The sequence below is a fragment of the Apodemus sylvaticus genome, chromosome 8 (genome assembly GCF_947179515.1).
Source record: "Apodemus sylvaticus chromosome 8, mApoSyl1.1, whole genome shotgun sequence".
In the NCBI taxonomy this organism is placed as follows: Eukaryota; Metazoa; Chordata; class Mammalia; order Rodentia; family Muridae; genus Apodemus; species Apodemus sylvaticus.
The window spans coordinates 74,925,361-74,939,229 of record NC_067479.1 but is presented as its reverse complement, the minus strand read 5'-3'; the positions used below and the strand labels follow the sequence as shown (position 1 = coordinate 74,939,229).

At 41.0% G+C, this 13,869-nt stretch overlaps 1 protein-coding gene across 6 annotated transcripts in view; it reads right to left on the bottom strand.

Moving 5' to 3' along the window:
- Nucleotides 1-13,869, bottom strand: part of Chd8 (chromodomain helicase DNA binding protein 8) — a 60,466-nt gene that overhangs the window by 21,427 nt on the left and 25,170 nt on the right. For all 6 annotated transcript variants that reach the window (XM_052191542.1, XM_052191548.1, XM_052191546.1 and 3 more), the window contains 11 exons: nt 12,355-12,740; nt 11,339-11,453; nt 8,786-8,968; nt 8,480-8,548; nt 7,856-7,911; nt 7,274-7,391; nt 5,677-5,760; nt 3,513-3,650; nt 2,381-2,502; nt 2,000-2,243; nt 569-745 (listed from right to left, as the gene is read on the bottom strand). In XM_052191542.1, coding sequence (XP_052047502.1) covers nt 569-745; nt 2,000-2,243; nt 2,381-2,502; nt 3,513-3,650; nt 5,677-5,760; nt 7,274-7,391; nt 7,856-7,911; nt 8,480-8,548; nt 8,786-8,968; nt 11,339-11,453; nt 12,355-12,740 — 1,692 coding nt within the window. The remainder of the gene's footprint in view (nt 1-568; nt 746-1,999; nt 2,244-2,380; nt 2,503-3,512; nt 3,651-5,676; nt 5,761-7,273; nt 7,392-7,855; nt 7,912-8,479; nt 8,549-8,785; nt 8,969-11,338; nt 11,454-12,354; nt 12,741-13,869) is intronic.

Here is a 13,869-nt window from a genome sequence, read left to right as displayed (position 1 = left end):
GAGATCACTTTGTAGGGAAGTCCACCCAATCTAGCCCCTAGAAGATGAGAGGCCATGGATCATACACACAACCTAAGTGCTTCAAAGAATAACCAGTATCAATAGCCAGGTGCAGCAACATTAATAATCCAGGAAAGGCTGGTTGTGGTGATGCATGCCTTTAATCCTAGCACTGGGGAGTTCAAGGCCAACCTGGCCTACAGAATAAGTTGTAGGACATCCAGAGCTATACAGAGAAACCACGTCCCAAAAGACCAAAGCAAACAAACACCCAGGAAAGACTATATGAATATGGCCCAAATGGCTCAATTAGAGAATCATGAAAAATAAGAGTTGTTTTAAGTATTAATCTTTGGGCTAGGTAACTAAGGTATGTTTCCATTGTTCCCTGTGATTAAGAAGCACCCATTCATAATTCAATTCCAAATCTAAAACTTACAACGTTTACATAATCTTCAGGGCTCTTAATACAAGACAAGTTTCTATTGTTTAAGTTAGAGCAATTTTCATTTCACAGGGAAATCAGATTAAATTTCAGAATGTCTATATGATACTCTGGGAAACTCACCAGGTCCATGTGCTTAAGACTATCGAGTAGCTTGCAATTTCGGTTCTTCAGCCGATGGGCTTCATCAATGATAACACAACGCCATTCAATTTCACGAAGCTCAGGACAGTCTGACAAAATCATCTCAAAAGTGGTGATCAAGGCATCAAACTTATATGCACCCGGGATGAGGCGACCCTAATCATGAAATCGGTGCCGTCAGAAGAGGTGCCTCCAAAACACATGCCCACCTGCAGAGTTCTGAATTTTCTTGCTATATTTAAGAAAGTTCAACATAAAATACAACTGTACTACCCTGTCACTCCAATAAACAGTGTCAAAGCACTGAACATGATATGCACTTTCTCAACAGGTTCAGCTTCCTGGGGAAATAACAGGACGGCCTCACTGAGTGGAGCTGAATATTTCTGACCATTGTATGCTTAGCTGCTGTAAATCTGTCTTAGATCTTCCTTGGTTAACAGTAAGATACACAAAAGGTTGAGCAATGCTGAAACATACCACAGGGGAAAAAAGTGGAAGCCAAGCCAAGCCTTCTTTTAACTTAGGAGGCTGACACAGCAGGAGCACAACTTTGAGCTCTTATCTCAAAAACAGTAAAACTAATAAAAATTAAGAACTCTAATATAAGAAAATTTAGCTTAGAAGTAAAAAAAAAAAAAATCATAAAAGAAACAAAGCAGTAATTAATAACATCTGCTATTTGGCTGGGCAGTAGTGGTACACGCCTGTAATCCCAGCACTTGGGAGGCAGAAGCAGGCGGATTTCTGAGTTCGAGGCCAGCCTGGTCTACAGAGTAAGTTCCAGGACAGCCAGGGCTACACAGAGACCAGGCGTGCACCACCACTGCCTGGCTATTTTTTCCCTTAGAAAATGCAATCTTCTATTAGAATTTCAGTTGTTTTAAAAAAGGGCGGGGGGATGCACATTTTAGTTTATTTCCATGTTTAATTTTATCTTATAAATAAAATTAATTTTTTAATTAATTAAAAATTAATTAAAAATTAAATAAATTTCCATGTTAAATTTATCTATAAAGTACTTTTCTGAAAAGTACTTTAAAACACAGCAATGTTACTAAAAGTCTATTTAAAATCCATGTATCAGCTGGGTGTTTTGGTGCATAACTATCATCTCAGCTTTCAGGAAGCTAAAGTCAGGCTAGGTTATACAGCAAAGATGATTGTCTCAAAGCAAACAAGCCAGTTCATCTAAATAATGTATTCATATACTAAATCAGAATGTTCAGTGACTCACTATGTCTATTGGATAGAAACAGCATAGCCAACTCATTCTACTACATAAAAACACCTAAGTCATAGAGAGTCTCAATGAACTCCTTTAATTTATACGTAGGCCTTGAAACACTATTACCTTGCCTTACTTTCTCTAAGTAAGTATTGCCTTACTTCCCAAGGCATACAACTCACCCGTGAATCTTTACAATACATTTCATACTGCTGAATCATCTGCCGGCTGGCCAGACTGCCATGGTACACAATAGTGTTCATCTCTGTCCAAGTATTGAATTCTCGCTCCCAGTTAGTAATGGTGGACAATGGAGCAATGACCAAAAAGGGACCATGGATGCCCACATTATATACCTCCTGCAAGAAGGCAATTGACTGAATAGTTTTGCCTAATCCCATCTCATCAGCCAGGATGCAGTTCTGCCTGTAGATTTGGGGGAATGGGGAGAACAACATGTCAAAAATTTATCGTCTTAAAAAAAAACTACCTAGGAAAAAATTATTTTGAGAAAATAATTCCCAGACTAAGCCCCCATGTTATAAGCTCACATTTCTCTTTACCTGTTATACCAATTAAAGAGGAGCCAGTTGACCCCTTCTAACTGATATTCCCGTAATTGGTTTCTGTTTTTATATTCATGTGACAACTCCAATTTCTTCCAGGCATTTGCCTGTGGACGATTCTAAAAAGTAAAAACTTTGAATTAGTGGAGCAGTGGGTTATAACTTGTGAAATACATTGTATTCAAGAATGTATCTTATTTTTTAAAGAAAGACAGCCCCCTGGATACCTCAGGAAGATGCCAGGAAACCAGTTTTAGAATGTTTAAAGTACTGGAGAGAGAGTTCAAGGGTGAAGACCACTGCCTGCTCTTCCAGAGGTTCTGAGTTTACTGAATTCTAGCATTCACATGGCAGCTCACAACAGTTTATAACTGTAGAGCCATGGGGTTCAATGCTTTCTGATGTACGGAGAACCCACACATACACAAAAAATAAATATCTAAAAAGACAGGGGGAAACAAAGAAATTTAAAATTAAGTCCTTAAAGAAAATTGGGTGCAGTGATCTATGTCTGTAATTCCCAGTCCTTACAGGGATGAGGCAGGAGTCTCAGCACTCAGGAGGCAGAGGCAGCTGGATCTCTAGATTTTAGGCCAGCCTGGTTTACAGAGCAAGTTCCAGAACAGCAAGGGCTACACAGTAACGCTGTCTTAAAAACTAAACAACCAATAAACCAAATAAATAAGATATTTTGTGCTGTTTTGGGGGACAGTATCTCATTATATTGTCTAGGTTGACCTTGGACTTTCAATATCTCAACATCTAAGTAACTGGAAGGCAGACATGTGCTATAAAGCTTAAATCTAGACAGTGAGGACATCACAAAATAGAACCGACAACCAGACTGAAGGACAGACCATTGTGTATGAAAACGCCTACTGGTTTCCCTCTTCTCCCTGTCAAAGATCTAGATGTGATGTGTTAAAATAAGACACACAATAGCACATGTATTAATTCTGCCTTAATGACTGGTACATTATACTATTTAGTTAACCCTTTCTTACATGTTAAGAGAATTTCCATAAGAGAAAGCAAAACCAATAAAAACTTCTGCAAGTAGGAAAAGAAAATAAAGTCTTCATAGTCCTTTGCACTACTACATTTGTCTTCTAAATCCAAATGCACCTACCACCCTCTTGAGTTCTGGATGCCTTGACTGGATCCGTTTAAATTCCCGAATCTTGCCTTCATCAACATCCTCTTTTAGCTCCCACGTGCTGTCCTCATAGGGTAGAGAGCACCATTTTACCAGGTAGTAAATTACAGGCTAGGAGAAAAGAAAGCCAAAGCAGCAGTGATTAAAGGGTAAGACTTGACTCCAAAACCAGATTCCAAAGTATCAGCTCCACAGGTGCTAAACGCCAGTTGAATCTACCAACCACAGACTCCAGGAAGAAATGCTGAAGGCCAACCACAGTACTGTTCTATACACATCCACTGCAGGAAGTGCTCAAATGTGTGTATGCCTGCTCAGGTATGTATATGTGTAATACCACTCCTATTTTTTGCAATTCAAGGTAGTCACTGTTGGGCTGGAGTTCTGGACCCAGTATGCTGAGTACCCTGGGTTTGATACCAGGTACTAAAAAATAAAATAAAAAAGATGATTCTTGTGATAGCATTTTCATTAGGCTTATATAAAGCAAGTACAATTAGAAATATTAAGCATAGTCAGATGTGGTGGCCTACACCATTAATCCCAGCACACATATAAGCTCTAGGCTAGCCTGGTTTGGAGAGCTAGGTGTAGAACAACAGCCAAGGAGACACAGAAACCCTTACTTAAAAACAAAAAACAAAGGGAGGTGAGGTGTTAGGCACAGTGTGCTCGATAGGGATCTCTTAATTATCAATTCACAGAATCCTTGAAATAGCTACCATTAAGTGTGACAATATCTCAACAGGCATGGTTCAAAGGAGTTCCTAGAAAGGATCCAAGGGCTCTTTATTTCTTTATTACAATGACTGTAGTCATTATTTGTCTAAAACCTTTTGTATAAATCACATATCTCCAACATATTAGCTCAATTTTGTAGAGAATATACTTTTTTCCACTGTTAGCTAATACAAAGCAAATGAAAATCAAACTTATTTTAGAGGGGGTAGCAAAATGGATACACAGAATATTACTGTCAAATATTGGGAATATTAACTATAACATCAAATGTTTAACCAAAACATTTTTAACGCCGTGCCAATTGTACATTTTAAAGGGTTTAAACATAAGGCTAATTATTTTTGGAGGGATAAGTGCAATAGGAACATCAGACTGCCAAGGCAGAAAACGTTGAGATCCTGAAAATGATGAGAATTTAAGGGTAGTGAACTCCCTAACAATTTGACTATTCTCCAGTCACTCCCGGAACACATAACACCATGCACACTCAACCCACAAGGAGAATATACATTATATACATTATACTTACTAGAATCTGAAGACATAAAAATATTAAGTTATTCCTAAGACTGAGGTATACAAGGTAAAATGTGCAAATGTTACCAATCCTGCTGGGGTGACAGGTGGTAGAATTGCATGGTGAGGAAGTCTAGCTTACGAGACAAGCTGAATAAGATTACTCTTCTCTCAGTCACTGTCACAACCAAAAGCCTCTGTGAAGCTAAGTCAGCACTGGCTTGAAGCAAAAAGTGAAGCTTTTCAGAAGAAAAGGAAGTTTGTTGTCTTCATGTAATTTAAGACATGAGTGAGTTCATTTTTGGCTTAGATCTAGTGTGACTCTTTGGAGAATCAAACAGGAAATCTTTAAGACTTCCAAGTATTTGAAAATAAAAAGAATATATCCCTCAATCTGTAGTAGTAGTAGTAGTAATAGTAATAGTATTAATAGTACAGTGATTCTCAAGCCACTTTATCAAAGAAAAATTCCCAGAAAAGCTAAGTTAAACCAAGATCTTGTAGCCTCAGCCTGCACTCACTCAGTGGGAACTGTGTGTGGCCGGGGCCAAGATGAGAAATGAAGGGTGCTGAGGAGCGGTGAGTCCAGGAAAACCAGAAGCTAGAAACCTGTGCAAGTGTTCTCAGACTCACTAATGTAGGAATAAGTGTGGACGGTCTTCCTCAGAGCCCACACACAAGCTCTAAGATGCCTGGCACAGGTACTTCTGCCTCTCCTACTGCTTGCCTTCCCACTGTATTTCTAAGAATCCCGCAAAAGAAATTCAGAAATACCTTTTCAGTCCAAAGGATTTTTCGGCCATATCTGAAAAATAAAGGATTGGCAAGCAAACAGAAGAAATCTGCAGAGGCTTTTCATGTTTCTCCACGCCCAACTCACCTCACCATTATCCTTGTCAACACTGTGGGACTCGTCCAATATCCTATCCACCTCTACGTAGTCTGGATTGAAGGGCTCTTCATCCTAGGTGAGTAATGAAGCCAAACACTGGGTCAGGAAAGACACTGTCCAGTAACCTACCTGTACCTTTCTACTTTACTTTTACAAGTTAAGAAATAAACAAAAAAATTGTGTATGTTCCTAACATTAAAATCAATAAACCTATTATTTTCATCTATTACCAAGATAGTCTCTTCTCCCTAACATACATGTTCTGGACTCCAGGCCTTCTTAGCATTCTGTCTGTTGAACCAGTGCCTGAAGCATACAAGCTTGCCTATTATATTTCATAAAGCAAAGATCACTTCAAAACTGTTAAGCTCTTGGTCCTTGGTCAGGTAAAGGCTCAACAGAGGCCCCAACAAAGGGAAACTGATGGGGGTGGGGGGAAGTGGCAGTGTGTTGGGTAGAGGGGCATATACTTGGAGGCAGGGGGTGAGAGGAGGGGTTGTGAATCTTTGGGGAGGGGGGAAATTGGGAAAGGTTTTACCATTGACAATGTAAATGAAGATAATAATAATAATAAACTGTTAAGCTCTGCTTCATATCTAAGCTTTCCCAGGTGTTTCACACAGATGCCACCTCCATTTCTTCATTTGTTTTTCACTCCGTCTTCTACTTAATACACTACGATTAAAAGTCAAACTCACAAATAACTACTAAATTGTTAAATATAATATTTCCTTGCTTATGTAGTGTCAATGTTTATTTGGTAGTAATCGCAGATGTAAGAAATTAAAGTTCCTTTATACTATTTTCTATCAATACTAGATTAGAAATTTGATTTAAAGCGTTTTCTCAGACTGGAGATGAAGCTCAGTTGATAGAGTGCTTGTTCAGCATACAGAAAGCCCTGGGTTATGGCCTCAGCACATGTAAATGGTGGGGCAGTGCCTATGATCCTAGCACTCAGAGGTAAAGGTGACACTGGAGGACAGAGGATCAGAAGTTTAAGGTCATAGTGAGTTAGTGAGTTAGCTTGGGCTACACAAGATTGTCTCATTAAAAAACAAACCAAACAAACATACAAAAAAATGAGAACGTTGTTTGTATCTAAAGAGTCTATTATAGCTAAAGACCAATATTAGAGAGAGAAGAACCTGGTGAAGACTAGGCTACTTTATCATTCCTCCTGAAAATACCCCACCAGGACTGACTTATCACTGTCTTGCAATATTCAACTTTTAAAATTAGAGTTAATCCACAGACCATAATTAAACCTAGAAAAACAAAAGCATGGAAGCAATTAAAATTAAAACTCTATACAATATACACAAGCCAAGCATATCTCTGTAGACTGACAGCCTGGTAATTAACTTGTGCTGGGAAAGAAAGGGAGGGCCATGTGTGCACTTTGGTACGCATCAACATTTGAGAAGTAAAGGCAGGAAGGCAAATCTGAAGACAGCCTGGATTATACAGTGAGATCCTGTTGTCTCAACCAAACCAAACCAAACCAAACCAAACCAAACCAAACCAAACCAAACCAAAAACAGTGAAGGTTTAAAAAAAGAACAGTCAATACTATGCTACTTACTTCATGAAAGAAGTGTCTCATCTGAGCCATTTTCGTTTTGAACCGCTTTAGTTTCTGGTGGATCCTCTTATCCTTCTCCAGCTGGGAGATCGTTGCCCATTCACAGTGCAGATAGGAGCTACAGTAGGTGGAAACAGTCAGTCATTCGGTGAGAACTGGAAGCTGGAACTGGGGACCTGGAGACTAGCCACCAGCAGGTAGGCAAATGTGTGCTTTAAAAGGAGACCACTTAGGTCAATGTTCTTAACCCTGGATGCACCACAAACCACCCTTTCTGGGCACACCTAAATACCCGCATTTCCAACTTGCACGCAAGTAATGCTAATTCTGTTAGTTCACAAACTACAGGTCAGAGTAATAAGGCCTGAAAAACTGCTCACCCCACTTTCTGCAGAGAAACAGTCATTTCAATTACTGAAAATTTCAGACTAGTCCTTGGGAAAATTGAAAAGAGTAAATAAGGGGGTAGGATGAGGCATTCCGAGCCTGGGGATTTAGAGTGAGCAGTAGTCTCCATGAAAGGCCCTTCCACAGCCTTAGGCGACACTTAGGGTTGAACAGTTCTGGCTGTATGTAACTTACTAGTTCTTGTACTTGACAAAGAATTCCTCGGCCTCAGTGTATTGTCCAGAAGGAAGCTGAGAAGAAATACAGAAATTATCATCATATATTTATTAAAGATCTTTTAATTTTATCCACACATGGCAAACTTCATCCTAATGTTTCCTGAATATTTCACTGATCAGGAAGGAACCAATTTAGTACTAAAGGTCTGAGAGCTGAAAAAGGGCTTTTATTATGTACTGTAAACAGGTAGTGAAAAAAGAGACAGAGAAACTGCTGTAGCTAGCTTTCATATACCGTCTCTCTTTTATTGCAGGGTGGTGGGTTGAGACTGGGTTTTTCTCTGTGTAGGCCTGGCTTTCCTTAAACTCAAGAGATTCACCTGCCTGTGCCTTCCTTGTGCTGGGATTATAGGTGTGTGCCACCACCAACTGGACCTTATACCATCTCTTATAACTACACACTGGCAATACACTCTGTGATCTGAAGGTGCCCATTAGGTAAAGCTCATGATCGAGGACTGTAACTCACTTGTAGAGACTACCCATCATGGAAAAAATAGGTAATTCTTTAAAAGTAAAAGCTACATGTGAATTCAACATTAAAGATGCCACGAGTGCACTGAAGACAGAAAGGCCTTACCTCTTTCTTCACAACTCGCATGGAAAGCACTTTGTCCACTATAGCTGCATCTTCTTCACTGGGATTCTCCTATAGCAAAAGATGCTGCCAATCAACTGATTGTTGAAAAAACAAAACTAGGTGTGGTAGTTCATATCAGTAATCACTGCTCTCCAGAGGCTGAGGTAGAGGCAAGAAGATTGCTGCCTGGCCTGCAGAGACACACACAGACCCACAGACCCACAGACACGCACGCACGCACGCACGCACGCACGCACGCACGCACGCACGCACAGGAAGGCTCTTAAATGGCTAATGTTAGCTTACCACAAAGAACTGCATGGAAGGCAGAGTCTCGCCATCAGGCTCTTGCACTGGTTCTGGGAGGATGGGCTCAGGTTTTATTGGACCAGTTACATCGACTTCCTCCTCCTCTTCATCATCTGTTATCTTAATATCCAGGTCCTCTGTATATTTTTTTCGCTTAACTTGTCGGTTTGAGCGTCTCTTCTGTAGAGGACATGCAGTTAATTGCTCAAAACTCTCAAAGTCAGAACTTTTTTTTTTTTTGGTTTTTTGAGACAGGGTTCCTATATATAGCCCTGGCTGTCTGGAACTCACTCCCAAGTGCTGGGATTAAGGGCATGCATCACCACTACCCTGCGAGAACTTTTTTTGAGACAGTGAATTGTGTATCTGTGTTCTAGGTGAGCCCTGAACTCTCAATCCGCTTATCTCTGTCCCCCATGTACTGGTATTATTACATCTATGCAACCTTTCAAAGGAAAAACTTTTAGAAGTATTTGCTTATGCTAACAGATGTAGATTTTACTCCAACATTCTCAAGCAAACAAACCAAACAATGGTATGAGCTTCTTTCCTTAACTCCATGACATAGTTCTGTGTTCACATAGCAGCCAGGAACCTTCCCTATAAGCACCTGCTAAGAAATCCACAGAGGATTAGAGGTGTGTGCCACTATGCCCCGCTGACCTAAGATACATTAAGAAAACTGACTCAAAGAAATATTGTTAGTTAAAGTTTGATGACGCATGCCCATGATCCCAGTACTCAGGAGGCAGAGGCAAGTGAATTTTTTTTTGTTTTGTTTTGTTTTTTGGATTTGCCTCCCATAAACAAGATATAGGAAAGAAAGAAAACAAAATCTTTAGCTCCAGACAAATGTGTCTGATGAGCCGCCCCTGCCCTGCAGCGTGTGAGCATTGTGATATCTTCTTCATTTACATTGCCAACGGTAAAACCTTTCCCAATTCCCCCCTCCCCAAAGATTCACAACCCCGGCCGGGCAGTGGTAGCGCACGCCTTTAATCCCAGCACTTGGGAGGCAGAGGCAGGCGGATTTCTGAGTTCGAGGCCAGCCTGGTCTACAGAGTGAGTTCCAGGACAGCCAGGGCTACACAGAGAAACCCTGTCTCAAAAAACCAAAAAAAAAAAAAAAAAAAAAAAAAAAAAGATTCACAACCCCTCCTCCCACCCCCTGCCTCCAAGTATATGCCCCTCTACCCAACACACTGCCCCACCCACCCACCCACCCCCCGCCCCCATCAGTTTCCCTTTGTTGGGGCCTCTATTGAGCCTTTACCTGACCAAGGACCAAGAGCTTAACAGTTTTGAAGTGATCTTTGCTTTATGAAATATAATAGACAAGCTTGTATGCTTCAGGCACTGGTTTCAAATTATACCACAATGCCATAGCAACAAAACCAGCACAGTATCTAGATACCTACATCAATGAAACAGAACTCAGGGCTTTTCAAGTAAGTGCCTAGCACTTGGGAGTGGAGGTAGAAGCAGCAGTTCACATTCAGCTCCGCTTCATATAGAGTTGGGAAATGTGAGACTTTATTCCCAAAGCCCAGAAGAAAAGAAAAGATGAAAAAAGGAAAATAAGGGACATATGGGCTGAAAAAGCAGCTCAGTGTAGGAGTACTTGCTGGCTGTCATCCTAGCTCTAGGTTCAGTGAAAGATGCTGTCTCAAGAGCTTAAGTCAGACAGTAGTAGAGGACACTCAATATCCTTCCATAGTCTCTTTCAACACACACAAGCATACACATGTACATACAAACTAAAACTTAATCAATATAAGAAACAGAACAGGGGATAGAGAGATGGTTCAGAAGTTAAGAGTACTAGCTGCTCTTCCATGACCCATAGTCAATTCCCAGTACCCACATGGTGATGCATTCTGTGTCGCCCTACCGCAGGGGATCCAACTCTCCTTTCTGACCTCAAAGGGTACTAGGTATTCACGACTCACATATATACAAGCAACCAAACACCCATATACATAAAACAACTTGTTTAAGTTAAAAGAGACACTCTGTTCATTTACTCCAAACTTCCACTCACTAATGTTGAATTCAGACCAGCTGAGATACATTAGCAAGTATCAGAACACGAAGTATATGAACAACTTATTCCCTAGAACCTCACACTCAATAGGGAAGTACTTTATATTAACAGTACTAGTTTTAATCAGCAAATTTTAATATTTTCTGTGGTTATAAACTGTAGCCACAGGCAGCAAATGAGAACTGGAGGCTAGGGTTCTTCTGGTCTCTTTTATGTCTCTCATCTTCAAAGACAAAGGAAAACAATCCAAATTCTGTGCCTAACCACCCAGAGTTCTTGTCAGAAAACACAAGCACAGAACAAGTGGAACCAAAGGGCAGCTGAACAGCTCTACAAGAGAGGACAAGGATCAACACAACCTCCTACACTGCATCACAAGCTGACATGGTCTATTCAGCTCATATAACACAGGAAAGGAGTACTGACATATCCAGAGGGACTATTTTTATTTGAGATACTCAGAGCCAGAATGTTTATGTTTTATTAAGCTCTTCACGGTTCCTTACCTGGATGCTGCTCTCTTCATCCTCGCGGGGCGACTGTGCAGGCATGACTTCCACATCAGAGTTGTCAGACGATGTGTTACGCTTTCTCTTCTTGCCCACTACAGGAGTGATGGTGCTAAGGAGGAAAGACCAAGTCCATTTTCAAGGAAGGCAAGGATACTTTATGAGTAAGCAAACATTAGTAATCAAAACTGTCATATACTAAACTTCCAGACAGAATTATTTGGGTCTAAAAGAAAATAAAAACATTTGACTTTCCAGTCTACAGTACAAAATACTGCAGAGCATAGTGTCTGAAAAAAGCAGCACTTAGTTTGATAGGATAACCTTGTCCTAACAGACACTTCAAGAAGGACCAAATAACAGAGATGAAACTTAATTCTTTTTTTTCCTTATTCCTTCTTTAAAGATGCATTACTTTATGTGGAAAGTGTTTTGCCTGCACATATGTAGTTGTACCAGCTGCATGCCTGGTGCCTGCAGAAGGTGTCAGAAGAGGGCATCCAATCCCCTCAACAGGAGCTACAGGTTGCGAGCTGCCATATGGTACTGGGAACTGAACTCTGGACATCTGCAGAGGTGCAGCATTCTTCAGTGGAATCATCTCTCCCGCCTTCCCAAACTTGTTTGTTTACAAGGCGGAAAAGGCTATACAGCTTGAAGAACACACAAAGTAGAAGTTAGTAAGAATGTAGCTCCAAGAAATAAAAGAAAAACATAAGATTGCAACAAGAACCTCCAAAGCCACACTCCCTCAAATCAAATGAGGTCTACGGTGGACAGTGACTGAGGTTTAAGGGCAAGGAAGCAGTGTCCAGCAGCTCTCTTATGAGAAGGTGGTAGGGCATTGAGAAATCGTCTACGTGACAGTGATAAAAATGTGTGCAAAGTGGTATCTGTACTGCTCATCTGTTCTGTAGCTTAGGGCTGGCTCTCTTCTAGGTCCTGTGGGTAGTTGCTATACACTGCTGACCCTGATATACTCTCACAGGCGTGTGCTGCCCAGGAGCACTCACTTTAGCTTACTCTTGCCCTTCGTTTTGGAGGCAGCTGCAGTCTTGCTCTTCTTCGGCTTCTCCTCCTTCAGCCGTTCTCCACTGCTTTTCTTCCTACGTTTCTTCTCACCCTCCTCCTCTGGCCGGACACTAGGCAGCTCATCCTCATTCAGGACCCGAGGTATGTTCTGCTCACCCCTGGCCCGGGCCCTAGCAATGGCTTCTGCCACAATCCGATTTGCTTTCTCTTGCTTTTTCTGGTGCTCAAGCCTGCGATTCTCCTCCATTCCAGTCTTCCCTGCAGTGTGAGGGGTACAGCTTGCTGGTGATGACAGGGCTGCCACTTCACTGGCACTTAGAACTTTAACCACAGAGAGTCCAGAAGAAGCTCCCTGAGAAGAACCAGCCTGGAAAAACAAAGGCACTAGAGTTCCAACATGTTTGCAATGAAAATGGCCTAAATAAAACTAGGCATACTTTGCCAGATATGGGGGTACAGGCCTGTAATTCCAGCACTGGGGACACAGAGGAAAGAGAATTGATTGCCCAGTAGTTCAAGGTCAAGCTGGCCTATATACTTAAGTTCCAGGCCAGCAAAGGGTTACATAATGACATACTATTCAACACATACATACAAAACACAAACTAAGTATATATGCCTTAAAAATTAGGCCCAGGGTTAAGACTCACTGAACTTACATCCATCTGAAAATAACATGTGGTCTCTAATGAGAAAAAAACTGTAGAAAATTGAACTTTATATATATTCTATTGCAATTTTTTCACATTCACTATTTTAGAAAACTTACAAGTTACACAATAACAATAATTTTTGTCCTAAGTATATATTCTTATTCCCTCTGCTTCCCTTTATTGTGTGTGTGTGTGTGTGTGTGTGTGTACATATGCACATGAATGCAGGTGCCCTCACAGCCAGAGATATTACATCCCTAGGAGCTAGAGTTACAGCCACTTGATGTGAGTCCTGGGAACTGAACTCAGGTCCTCTGAAAGAGCAGGAAGTGTTCTTAATCACTTAGTCATTTTACCAGCCTCGTTAACTATTTCTTTATCCTTCAAATGAGTCATAATTACATTAAAAAGTTAAATTTGCACATGGGACAAGTTAGGAGGACGGGTGCTCTCTGTTGGTCTCGTTCCCCTGAGAGCTTCCCCCTGAACTTGGAGCTAGGTTAGTGACCGAGTCCCAGAGGTCCTCTCTAGTCCTCTGAAGGGGACTTGTCTATGTGTCTGCCAGACCCACTTTTTTGGTTTTGTTTTTTCCAAGACAAGATTTTTTTTATATAACCCTGGCTGTCCTGGAACTCACTCTTTAGACCAGGCTGGCCTCAAACTCAGATATCTACCTGCCTGTTTCCTGAGTTCTGGGATTAAAGCCGTGTGCCACCACTGCCTGACATACCCACTTTTCATTGTAGATGCTAAGCATTTGACCTCAGGTCTTCAGGCCTATACAGCAATTACTCTCATCCATAAAGCCATTTCCTCAGTCCCATCTTTAAATACTGTGTGTGC